The sequence below is a fragment of the Saccoglossus kowalevskii genome, chromosome 14 (assembly GCF_978046115.1).
Source record: "Saccoglossus kowalevskii chromosome 14, keSacKowa6.1, whole genome shotgun sequence".
NCBI classification, from domain to species: Eukaryota; Metazoa; Hemichordata; class Enteropneusta; family Harrimaniidae; genus Saccoglossus; species Saccoglossus kowalevskii.
Window position 1 is genome coordinate 20,537,726 of NC_140654.1, and position 13,645 is coordinate 20,551,370.

Genomic DNA, 13,645 nt, shown 5'->3' on the forward strand with positions numbered 1-13,645 from the left:
TGCTGATACTATATACCACTGAATATGTAAATTTACGTACAATAAAGAAAAGAAAATATACCATAGACAAGAAACGGTAGACCACACGACGAGGTTAAGATGGCTAACTTTCATCAAGAAAATGACGATGAGCAAACTGCAAGTACACTATGGTAATAAAATAACTATAACTAAAATTAATGGTAAGGCGAATGTTGTCACATTCAAGGGCACAAAAGAGGCTGTGCTTCAGGATTAGCGCGACAGGGGAAAGATAAGCATTCATTTATTTAGTGGACAGAGGCAGACTCAATTACCCATAAACATTTGATGCAATCCATGGGATTGAGAGGTTCCCTTTTAACACAGCAAATTAAACACATAAGTTCTCAATAAATAGATTAATTATATAGAGCTCTCAGAAAAATATAACAACAGAGTTCCTCACCCCTGACCTGAACCATAACCCTAAAACTCAATCTCCCCATATAATTCAATATACCCATCCAAACAATTGTATAGTAGGGCCCTACTATAGATGATTTAATATAACTTTGTCCAATGGCATTTAGTAGTTTTTTCAACTATTCACTGTCGTGATTCACTGCCCCAGCCATAGACGGTCGGTGACGCTGTTAGCATTGTCATACTTTCTGTGTTCCAGTACTCTTGCACGAGGTGATAATCCCTCAATGCTTTAACAGATATAGGCAGAAGTACGGACGCGCCTACATAGGACAAGCCAACGCATGTACTTGAAATACAAATGAAAAATTAGTCATGTTTAACAGTATGCTATAGTTTATATAGCAAAGCCCTGCATTATAATATGTATACCAGATGTGTGTTAAAAAGATCCTAAGGGGAATGCTAGACAGTGGAGAATCAGGGAATTAAACAGTTCATATGTTGCCCATATTGCATTCGTTAAACATGAAGCTATTCATGTCTAAGCACTACCCAGGATAGAATAGATCATGGATGCACAAGGGTGCTGAATGGTTCTCAACTGTTGACGTAAAAATTGGTTACTGGCAAATGAGTATGGATGAGTGTGACATTGTCCCATCAGTTGAGTGCAACAGTCTTCATGTGGGTCTTTCAGGCAGCGCTAGCCCCTTTGTATTTATTTATTTACACCAGATAATCTAAATGAAAGTGTTCAAATTCAAATTTACATTATTCATATGTAAAGAGAAACAGCCCCTTTCAAATGGTGATGGGAAGTGTCTTGCTGACTTGGCAATTAGGACATGTCTAGTGTAACAAAATGATGTGGTTGTATGTAGTGTCTCATTCCTTGATAATCTTGAGAGGCTGAGACAATTGTTTGAAGGTTGTAGCTAATAAATGTCAATTTTTCAGGAAAGAGGTGAGGGCATAATGTTCCCAAAGATGGAGTACGGATAGATTTTGCCATGACTGTAGCCCTGCAGGTATGGCTAATGCCAGAAAAAGATGTGAAAACAATAATGGGTGAAGAATGTTACTAAAATAGCAATGCCCTTGTATGGAATTACTATTGGTTTATATGTCACGTGAGGTAATAAGAACAAACATGCAGTCCATAAGCCTGAGTTGGAGTGAACTGTGGAGTGCAAATATCCATTTGCGACCACCAGCTGAGCCCAAGAAAGAGGTTATGACATCTGAGAAGTGATTGCTGTATGCCGGAGTCAGTTGGTGGTTACAATGCCAGGTGCGGAGTTTTGTGTGTAGCATCACCTGCATTGCCTCAGCATTAGCTGAACCAAGTTCTTATGGTTGTCAAGTGCCTCAAAATATATGATACCTGACATGGGGATCAGTGGTTGAAAGAGTGTACAAGTTCTTTGAATGGGTGCAGACTTGATAACAGAGAACACATAGCTGAGCATGCTGATGTGGAGACTGCCCTTGAGGAATGGGAAAAGCTAGGTTTGAGAAATAGTGTGCTGCACAGATCCAGTAAAGCTGATGATGCACTGAAAGATGACAAGAGATGTGGCGAGAAAAGTGCGATCCTATAAAAGTGTGCCAGGTGCAGAGTCACTGCTGATGGGAGAGCTAAATTTCCATCGGTTAATATCAAGATTACAAGGTCACTTGAGATGTTGAGCATAGATTACCGCACTCTAGAAAAAGGCTGATCGGATATGATAATGAGAACTCACGACTTCACGTGCTTTAGCTCTACCTACAATGAACAAAACAACAAAATTCGCAGCAGAAACACGAGTAAGTCAGACCATGAGTGAGAGGAATTTTGAAATTGGAGTGATACTAACATCTATTTGAAATGACATGTGTAGCCAAGTCTCATACAAGACAATGACTTCCACAAAAAAATGGCCAACATGAGTGTTTCAATGAGAATTTCCTCGGTATGTTAAGCTCTTTGATTGAAGAACAGAATCAGGACTGGTGACAGCATGTTGGACCTTTAGTGCATGCATAATAATAACTGTAGAAAAAGTGGTGTAACAGAATATCTCCCCTTCCTTCCTCATGTATGGCAGACATGCCAGGCTGATGAATGCAAGTTAGCATATGATCATGTTGAGAAACGAGCAGGCCAATATAGAAGAAAGATTAGATACCTTGAAACATGATTTCAATCCAGAATCTGTTATTGAGAGGAAAACATGGGATAGCAGAGGGGTGGTGGAAGGAGCCTGAATTGGTTGTGAGGCCAAACTGTCCAGATTTCCACGTCATAGGACTTTGCACAGCAACATATTACTTCATACCACACCCTACTGTACAATATTAAGATAGACATATGAGGCAAGTTATAAGGAAGTCATTATTCAACTGAATAATGGTCCGAAGCGGAACATGACAGCAAGCTAGTAATTCCATTCAGTAGTAGCATTTGCCGCCCCCGGGGTAAAAACTTAACAAACTTAATGGTCCAATTAAGGTCCATTTAGTAAAGTGTTCTATATGACTTAAATATGATTGAACAGCCCATAACGGGCATTGAAAGCATCATTTTATCTGTTTGTGAATCAACAGCATATATTCTTACACAAAAGATGGAAAATATCGCAATCTACATTTCACAACATTTGCGTGTGAAAATTAAAAAACTACAGTTAAAGAATAATTTATTGACAATTTATTAGGCGTTTCATGGATCTGCACATTGTTTCAGCAACTATTAATGAATTAATTATTCCTTGTAAAATATTCTAATTTAACTTTGTATTTTATATGTATATTTCAATAAACCTGTCGAAACGTTTAGCAAAACTTGGCACTTATCGTTGTAGTTGTGTTGCAGACATTGCATACTATTAGATATGCCAATGAATCATCAATATGTACAATACAATAGAAAGACATAGCACATTATCCAAATATTGAATTGTATACTAGCACTCCCGCTACGAGATATTGGTGGCTCTTTCATCTCCACTTTCTGAGCAACAAATTTGCTGTGTAAACCAAACGGCAAAAGTTCAGGCGAAATCGCCCTGCCGATCTCGGAGAAATCCTTCGCATCCAGCACTATGACCATTCCTGTAAAACGAACGTAACTCATTAGGTTTACCTCGTAAAACATAATATAGCTCGAATTAACTAAGGTAAATAATGTTTGTCTATGTATTCAGGCTTCGTGAATGTTCGTATTGACAGTTATTGCTCATTAACTACATAAATATGTTGCATTAACATGGCTATCATATACATCGGTTTAGAATACAAAGCTAGCGTTACCTGTCTCAGTATGTGTGTCCAGTACATCGACAAGTACAACACCATCGTCTTCGTCAACGGCGTCAAGAGTAGGGACAAATATTGGCTCACTTGTTATCAAACCATCGTATGGACCCCAATACAGTGCTGATTTTGTTTCAACGTTCAACTGTGTGCAATAAATAAAAAATATTCATAACTAATCTCAATGATATGTGTATAAATATAATATAATTGGGTTCGTGTTTAAGTCAATATAAAGTCAACGTCAGCACACCTGTGCATAACTTAAGATTGAACTAATACCAAATTATTATGAACATTTAAAACTCCGGTCCCATAAACCTATGTAAATGATTTATTCTTTATTCAGTAAAACGACGCCAATTTGATGTTATGTCCCACATTCACGGTTATTGGGTACAGGGTATTTATTTAATTTATATAATATATACATGTTCGTGGGCACTTGTATATGTAGACAGTTATGGTTTAACGCTGTTTACATTTTGGAATTCTAACCCAGGTGGAACATACTAAAAATATTCTTAATTCGCATAACTAACAAGGCTATAAATAATTATTACAAAATATAATTAGTGTAAAAGACGACGTCGGATACTACTAGTATTACATTTACTTTACCACTAATTTACATATTGAAAAGCAATAATCGATCCGTTGATGTGATAGATGTGACCATTTTATAAGTGTCCATAAAAGCTGTACTGGGTGAACGATTATACACATAACTCATTCTCCCAACTTGTATTTTGTAGTTATTAAGGAAAGTTGGAAGTTGATTAGCTTATAAGATTTTACTTATAAGATCCACGTTCTCTTGTAGTTTTGCTCATTGAATTGTGGATTGTACGTTTAATTCACTTAATCCTTGAAAATTACAATTGATAGTTGCACCAGAATTTCATAACGAAACCGACTCTCAAATTTGAAGATGATCAAATAAAACATTTTGGGTTATTGTAACCAAAGGAATAAAACTATTTTAATTGAAATTTAAAGAATATTTTGGAAAAATAAACATACAACATGTTCCATATTTGAATTTGGTTGAGTTCGTGGGCTAGTTAATATAATATCCAAGTTGAAAGGAAGGAAAAATAAATGTTTGTGTTATTGTAACCATACGACATAAAACTTGAGACGGAGTCAACGACGACAACAACAACGAAGACAAACATTATTCCCTAAACGTAAATTTGACATAATTTCTGGGAGCTAGTCGAATTTGAAACGCCTTCACCAACTGAATTACCAAAACGAAGATAATACATTTAATAAACTCATGTATGCTCTGGTCTTTTAAAATGTGTAGCATGTTTTGTATGTAATAAAGCTGCATTTAAAAAAAACCTGCGTTTATACATTAACACCTTCAATTCATTATTGAGGTGGTACATTTTGTTGCAGTCGGAGATAGATTCTGAAGACATTTGTGACTTAACTGGGGAATCACAATTTCTTTTTTTTTTTTTTTTTTTTTTTTTTTTAAGTAATATTTTTGTGCCAGGCGACAGTTCTGGACATTGAATGTCACCGTTGTCTCTCCTGACTTTTTTTTTGTATGTGCAAATTGCAAGTGCTAGTGCTGACACATAGTGCATTTTGCCACAGAAGTCATATTCATGTTTGGGACTACATGACAGGGCTGTGTGGCCATCTCTCTGTCAAATGGCAATTTTTAATGCGCTATCCTGGCGTCAACCAGGCTCGGTCGAACACAAGCACCTGCGGACCTTAACAAAGGTTCCCCCAAAGTCGCATTCGTTAGTGAATGAATCTCGGCCAGTGGAATTGGCCTTCCCATTGAGTCTGTGGCACACTCACCCAGGGTAGGGGTTGACCCTTTGATGTTCAGCCTAAGGTAGGATTTGAACATGGGTCTACCGATCATGAGTCTGGAGCGACAACCACTATGCTACCAGTGACCGGTCTCATGTTAACATCACAATTTCTTTAGTTTGTGACGAAAGTGAGGCTGTACACCAAGATAAACAAGCGAATGTGAATAGCAAACAATAGGTTGTTAGCATCCATGTAATAATCGATGTTTACTGACAAAAGATAACAGTGCGAGAAGAACAACAGCAGAAAAACAGTTCTTGTTCATTACTACCACTGGCGGGATTTAAACACATATGTATCTTGCCAAAGAGACAACGGGCTCATTGTATTCCCATTGACCTTGTATCGTTGCGATCACTAAACTGCATTGTACCATCCCTGTATAGCATACAAATAATTTATCAACTTACCTTGATAACCGTATTTGGTACTGGGTCTAAGCCTGCCATGTACGCATACGTGTAGGGTTTAGTGTTATAATTATAATAGTTGATGGTTGAAAAATCAACAACTTGATAGCCCGATGGATAAAGATCAATTCTGTCAATAAGCGTCCAATCATTCATATCAACTACAAACCGCTCTACCACTGTTCTCTTTGTGCCCTAGATACAAACAATGATTGTAATATTGCAAAACTTAGTCAGAAAGTTTGTCAAATTATAATAGTAGCTATAGGCAGATCGCCAACATTTAATGTATAGTTGTGCTCAAAAATATTTGCTTGCATGAAACATTGCAAATTGATGTTTATGAAATAACTTACTGGTCCAGCTACAATTTCTTCCAAATCGAAATATCTGTATACATCCCACGAGTATGTCAACATATCTAAGTACATTTTGCCATCCAGTTCATAAGAATTGAGCTGCAACACACAAATTAATCATCAATTATTTTGTTTATCCACATGTATATATCTCAATAGTGATAGCTTATTATCATGATTCATTACTTTACCATAAAACGATATTTTCCCGTTATACAATCGACAGATAATGAAAAACACAGAATTAGTAGATTAAATTAATCAAAAAATCAACTCTGCTTTTGTATGTTGTGTTAAAGTAATAATATCTGATTCGTTTAATATATGGTGGACTATAGTATGTTTAATCAAAATATAAAAATGTTTGCATTTTTTTCCGATTATATGCGTACATAATAGTTAAATAAATTTCAAATTACAGAGGCGGCGGCATAACACTTTGCATGGTGGGGCGAGATCTGCTCACTATTCCTCTCGCCAGAGGCGCGAACTTACTAGAGGGGGTCCGGTGGCATGCTCACCTTGAAAAATGTTGAAGTCTAGACCCTTTGAAAAGCTATTTCCTGCAATTCTAGAAGTAAATTTTGCTGATACAAAGAGTTTCAGCTTGATTTGGGAGGCAATTATGATGTCTCCAGTCTATACATTTTATATTAATAAATATATATGGATAATGCTCAGAATGAATTCTTTTGCTACCAGCACATCAATATTCACACATCATGTTAAATTTGAGCATATGCACTCATAACATTCAGTTTTAGAAATGCCATGGTATAGATAAGAATTCTACGTCAGAATACAAACCAATCACCTGTATAGCTGAATTGAGCTATTGTGTTAAACTAATCAGTTGGCATAAATAAATATATATAATAATATATCGCCTGATAAATTAACTATTTATTGTAAATGATGTATCTAAAATAATGTTTAGCCATTCATCAGTAGTTCAGTCTTTCATACCTGATGTGTTATAAACAACCCATCTGGTGTGGACAATTCTCCTACTACGTCATTGGTTTCACGGCTTATGAAGACAAATCTCGTCGGAATATCTGATCGAAATTCATAACCGGTCAGAAAGGTGGGAAGTACTGGATCATCTGGGTCTGACACTGAAATAGGAAATTTTCAGTCAATAGTTTATGTTATAAACGCTCTACCACGTACAATTGATAACATGTTCACTGGAAATAACCATTTATTATTTTAAAACAAAGTCCAACAATATATATATATATGTGTCGTTGAGCCTGTTTTTTTTCTTCCTCAAAAATAATTAGCAAGAACTGAACAACCAGTGGTTTTAATGAATGTATATTGTAAAATAGTTGCAAGTACAATATAACACTAATGTGAAACACTATACGCCTACGAGATTTGGGCAAGGTACTTCAACGGAATCACATGGCGACACTTGATATGATGGCCCTCTACACAATTGTACCTAGTATTACAGAAGGCATTATTGCTTTCCAGGAAGCCGTTGATCACAGGTTCTACTTTCACCAACACTTATACTTAATAACAATAGTTTTCAGTTTAACACAAATAAATAATGCACCTGGCAATATATGGACAAAACTCCACAAATTACTATTATCATGTTCACCATCATCCAACCACTTCGTATAATTTATGTTTCGTAGACGACATATTCACCACATTTGCATATCATTTAAAAATGTTATGTCAGAATTCATATTGATCCGGCATTTTTGACAACTTAGTGACTGATTCAGTACGTAAAGATGGGAACGTGGTATTTGTTTAATATTGAAGTTTTTGATGTTAAATATGTAAATATTCACACAAAACTAGCTTTTATCAGAGTAAATTATCACATAAAATGCAACATTATAAATGTAATATATTTAATCACATACGTAGGGGAGACAAAGAAACGACAGATTTAACAACCAACTTGCAACAGTATGACTCAATCTAGACACATCAGTAGCCATACATTTCAATAGCATCGACCACCCTATAAACGACATATTATTTATAGGCGTAATAAAAAATAAATAAATGCGAAAACAAGCTACGCAAAAAACTAGAACCATTTCGATGGAAAAATGGCTGCAAGCAAACTACCCATACACCAAAGGATCAATAGTGGACAGTGAGGGCGCATCATACGCTAAGAGCTACTATCATACACTCCTACCCCTGCGGCATGATGTTTTACAGCATTTGTTTTAGTTTTCTTTGTTACAATTTCACATTTTTTGAGATTTATTTCGTTTTCATTTTATATTTTCCCTGTTATTTTCAGTTATAATGATACAATTTCATTATCATTTGTATTCACTGAAGAAGGCCACAGTTAGGGAGAGAAAGGTTGACTCCATTCAATCAAGTGAGCAGTAAACATATAGTGTGTTGAGATGCATTTTCCAGCATATACACTGTAATATACATTGTGCTGTATGCGTAAAATTTCATTCAGAAAATGTGCGAATTCATAGTCGCCCTTCAGAATTATCCCTACGTGGCAATAACGTTTTTCAAAGGGAATCACGCATCATGATCTCCCGAACCAGTTGAATTTCACAGTGTCTGTAAATTGTGTTTCAGTAATTTCATAGCTTTAAAAACATGTGCAGAATGATAATGTTGATTATCGAAACCACGCTAACAAATCTACATCGATTGAAAAAAAAACATCAATGTTTAGCAAGTGAACAAATGTTAAAGATTCAAGTCCATGATAAACGTGCATAAATGTTTAAATAACAGAATTGTTTTGTGAAAAAAAAAGTGAGGAATGATTATTTATTCAGTACTTGTGTATTCTGTAAAAAAGTCTGACTTCTTGGTTATTTCATTTTGTTATACAAATACCAATGTAGTAAACAATATAGTCAACTCACGTAGGTTTTTGCATACATCCATGAAAAAATTCGATGTTGGAATAATAAAATAATTCTCAGTTATAGCAAAAGAATGGAGATAACCACCGGGTAGATCAAAGTCGGGGTAACCATCATCCACGCACTGGCTCAGATTGAAGGGACCGCCTGCTAAGTAAGACGCTAAAGGTATCCGTTCGTCATTCTGGATTTTATACACCATTCGCCTTTGAATATATTAATGAATAAATTTATTCACGACACTGCATAAAAACTTAATGAATAAATTATTTAATTAAGTAATTGTGTTTGTGTTGTACAAACACAATTATATTGACGCATCAGTTGTTTGTGGTTTATTTTGGGAAATCATTTTCGGGCACATTATTTTATACATTTAAATTTTTGCGCAATGCACTCATCTCGGGAACCTCCACACAAAGCATGGTCTCGTGCCTATTACTTGTAAACATTTTTTGCAGAGCTAGTGCGCCCTCTGTGACAGAATAACAATATGCACTTATATACAATATATTTTACTTTATATTATACATACCACGCATTGATGTTTTCACTATCACGCATATCAAACATGAGTGCAGAACTATACAGTGTTACACCGTCAGCGTCAGTGTGTTCGTGTGCCGGATTATTCAAATTCACCATATATGGAGGCAGCCCGAAGTTAACATCTTTGAACGGATATGCTCCCTTGGTGTCAAGAGTCTCAAGATCGATCCATAGTCCTATGAATGACATGTTAACATGTATATATTCAAGCACATGCAATAAGGAAATTAGATAGATAGATTCGGAAAAATTCAGCCTTGCGCTGTGATCAAATGTACGTCAAAACTAACAAAATGAATTGTGCGTTTAATGTGCCTCGTTCGTCTTGCTGCTGTCGTTTGATTTTGTTCAAAAAATATAATTTACAAGCGCTGTTTATGGCTTATTGTCCATCATAACTCCATAGCTTTAACCAAAATAGCTTTAACTCCAATATTACAACCCAATATTTGTTATGTTTCACCACCGTAGTTGTACAGTCTTAATGCATATACACAAAGATTTTAAAAACTATACCGGTAACTAACCAAAACTAGCTTCTGTCACGGTTTCGACATTATCTCCAATCTTCCAGAAAGCAATATTTGGATTAAGGGCAGAATAATCGCTGAAAATGGACCATTTTTCGAACTGTTCTTGGTGCTACATGAGAACGTGAACACAGAATAACAGTAAAGAATGATTGGCATATTGTGTTTCTTTATAAGTCGGCGTGAGGAAGTGTTCAGTAATGTGAAAATGGTGTAGATATGTGGGACATTGCTTTCAAATCGACTATATCAAATATGTAAAAAAAAGCAGTTCCCATGCAATGAAGACTACAAATGAAAACAATATCGATTGTGTCAGCTGCACATGCGTCACTTAGACCCATTTACATCATTACTTTATTCTGGTATAACGAAAACTGTGCGACTTATTTTAATGAATTTTCAATTCCTGTCGCAATTCAAGAGACCGAGTACTCATGTTCACTCAGGTAACTATAGATTTAACTATACATACAATAGGAGAATACGTCGTTGCCCAAGCGACCTTAGATACGTCCATATCCCACTCATAATAATCCCACGTTTTATAGCTTTGAGTCAAATAAAATCTGGAAAAATGAACATACACAAATGTACTAATGTGGTTTCACGGAAAATGCTCGTTGTTTACAAATAGCACAAATCTAGCTTCATGTTGAGCCATAGTATTCACAATTTCGATAATTAACCAGTATTGATGTTTTTGTTTTTGACCTATATCTCGCGCATGCGTGGCGTGGCGACTACCATTTAAGGTATCACTTGAAACTTCGCGATTTCAAACATACACCCTGAAAGACGTGAGGATGAATATACTAAATAGATATTATTTATATTGACCATAAAAAAACAATAACGCAATATCGTAAACATTTTACAGGAAAGCGTGTTGTTGAAGCTGCCATCCATTTGTGAATTGCGTGTGAATTCGGAAACTAAATGATTGAGCAAAACACTCACTCGAATTTAAGAAGAATTTGAAATCGAGAAATATCGATTATCACACTGTCACATCAATCGAAGTCATATTTATTTGTTGACATGTTCATCTAACTGTACTATCATCAACAACGACGAAAATATGGGGGCAAAATATTGGGAATAAAGAGAACGTTGGTAAGTTTCATTCTTCCAAACTCAGAACAAAACACACGTCATTATACGATGCCTGATATAAGACGAGACAATGCAAGCGAACCCGCTAGCATAGAACTAATACCAGTTTAATCATTTTATTACTGAAGAGAATATGGGTGAATCGATTGATATATAACATACTTAGTTCCGTATTCCACCATACCATCACGCATTTTAAACGATGCCACTGTTCCTAATCCATCAAACGCGTGGGTAATTTTGGATCCAAGTTCAGGGTTACTCCAGTTACCATATGTACCACCAGACTGCTTTAAAAAGTACCCTGTAAAATTTGGTAAGTGTACGTTACTGAAAAATTACGTTTTAATCACGACTTTATTAACTAATTGTACCCATGAGCTTATGCGTAACATTAAAGGGGGACTCATAGCGACGATATACAACGCGTGTAAAATACATTGTTTATTTACATAAAATCCGAACACGCGCTGCGCGACGACCACCGCCCTTTAAATACTTGTCATACCTTCAATCCAGTCTGGTATCTCTCCATGTATTTCAGTCGGCATATACGGTCTTTCCCTCGAGATTGTCCCGAAGTAAGTATCGTATATGTTGTCTGGTACATCCCAGCAATTTGCCATAGATGCAAACAGACATGACACAATCATTTTGAATAGCATACGAGATAACATCCTGAAAGCAATGTGACATATGTTAACAGGAGTATCAGTAATTTTAACGTGTTTAATGTTTCTGTTAACATATAACATATTAAGTGCAACGCTCAAAATCTCAGACGAGGTCAGTAATGTTATCAGTTCTTTTTAAGCTCAGACTACTAATACAACAGACTGGCAACGCCTATTGTTTAAGGTGTTAATGGGCTTAATTGTATATGCTAGGTGTTCCACGCTATGTGGTATTATCATAGAAACCGTCGAAGTTTACCGAACACCGAATATTCTGCAAATTCCGCGCTTTATCGGAAATTGCCTATTTCGTCGTAAAACGGATCCAGATATTAAAAAAAAAGAGATGAGTTCTGGAAATTTTGACCTTTGCAGCTTTGTAAGAATTTTAAGAATCGAGCAACATTTTGGCGAGTTGTAAGTACCTGAATGTCTTAGTGTTTACCTCAAATAGTATATAGTGAGCTACTTTGAAACGATATTTCTCACTGTTGCAGATTTTGCGGATGGTTTCCGACATTTTTTTCGCTGCGTTTCGAGCGATCATACCACTTTGTGCATTAACAGTTTTTTTTTGTGTGTTCAGGGGTACCGAAACATGGGATAGCTGGTGTCATATACATGATATCACTCAGGATATCAGCGTAAGCCGGTTATCGGTAAAAACTAGGGTGTGGTACTTTTGTCGCGTTCGACTTCATAGTACGTGTTATACGCGTTGTTCGTAACTATCGTCCACAGATTCGCTAAATTCTTCCGTAAATGCCACTTTTGAATTTCAGTGTGGTCATGGAGGTAAAAAGAATTATCTATGTCTCGCGATAGTTGATTGGAATATGAATATATCTCGCGTTATTTTATGAGATCTAATGATAATCTTGCTGCTCTGCAATGTTTACTAGATATAAGAACTGATAGGCTAAACAAACGGGATTGCCCATGCCTTATTTTACTATTGGTTTAAGTGACACCGTCCTTGAATGTGATCTTTGTAACGGTCAACGATAATATGATAAGTTGATAAATACTTCAATGTTAAAAATTATATTTGGTTCCTTTATACCACATTTCAACGTAAATGAAATATGTGAACGTTAGAAAGCGCGAGTGCCAGTAGAAAAAACACATAATTATGTTACATCAATGTTAAGTGGGTTGAATTAACAACACTCCCATGACCAGTGTCACAGCTCTGAAAACTCATGTAAATGTGTACGTGCCATCATTAAAAAAATATCGTTTTCAATTTCTACAAACTAACACAGTAATAATCACTATTGTGATCTTACGTATTATCTGTCCAAATGCGTTCTGGGCGGACCAGTGTGACCAGCTGGGGAATTTCACACTGATCAGATATTGCATATTCTGTCTATATTTTGTGCCGCCAAATCATATTTAAATTAAAAACAATGTCACGTTTTAAATAATATAGTACCAACCTGTAAGTGTTTGGTCGATGGTGACCAAGAGAGATGTGAAGTGTTAGAACTGCCAATAACTATGAATCGGTCACGCTATCTTTAGAGATTAATCGTTCGGTCATATGATAACTCCTGAAACTGTGATGACTATTTGACCAGATACAAAAGGTCAATTTGA

General features: G+C 35.9%; 1 protein-coding gene across 1 annotated transcript; it reads right to left on the reverse strand.

Moving 5' to 3' along the window:
- Positions 1-2,093: 2,093 nt before the first annotated feature.
- Positions 2,094-12,022, reverse strand: LOC146734546 (beta,beta-carotene 15,15'-dioxygenase-like). The gene is made up of 12 exons (XM_085507512.1): positions 11,878-12,022; positions 11,532-11,673; positions 10,729-10,822; positions 10,251-10,365; positions 9,710-9,899; positions 9,175-9,380; positions 7,262-7,413; positions 6,293-6,394; positions 5,937-6,131; positions 3,682-3,829; positions 3,337-3,483; positions 2,094-2,155 (listed from the first exon to the last, which is right to left on the reverse strand). The coding sequence occupies exons 1-12, from the start codon at positions 12,020-12,022 to the stop codon at positions 2,094-2,096; spliced, it is 1,698 nt and encodes a 565-aa protein (XP_085363638.1).
- Between the last annotated feature and the right edge of the window lie 1,623 nt (positions 12,023-13,645).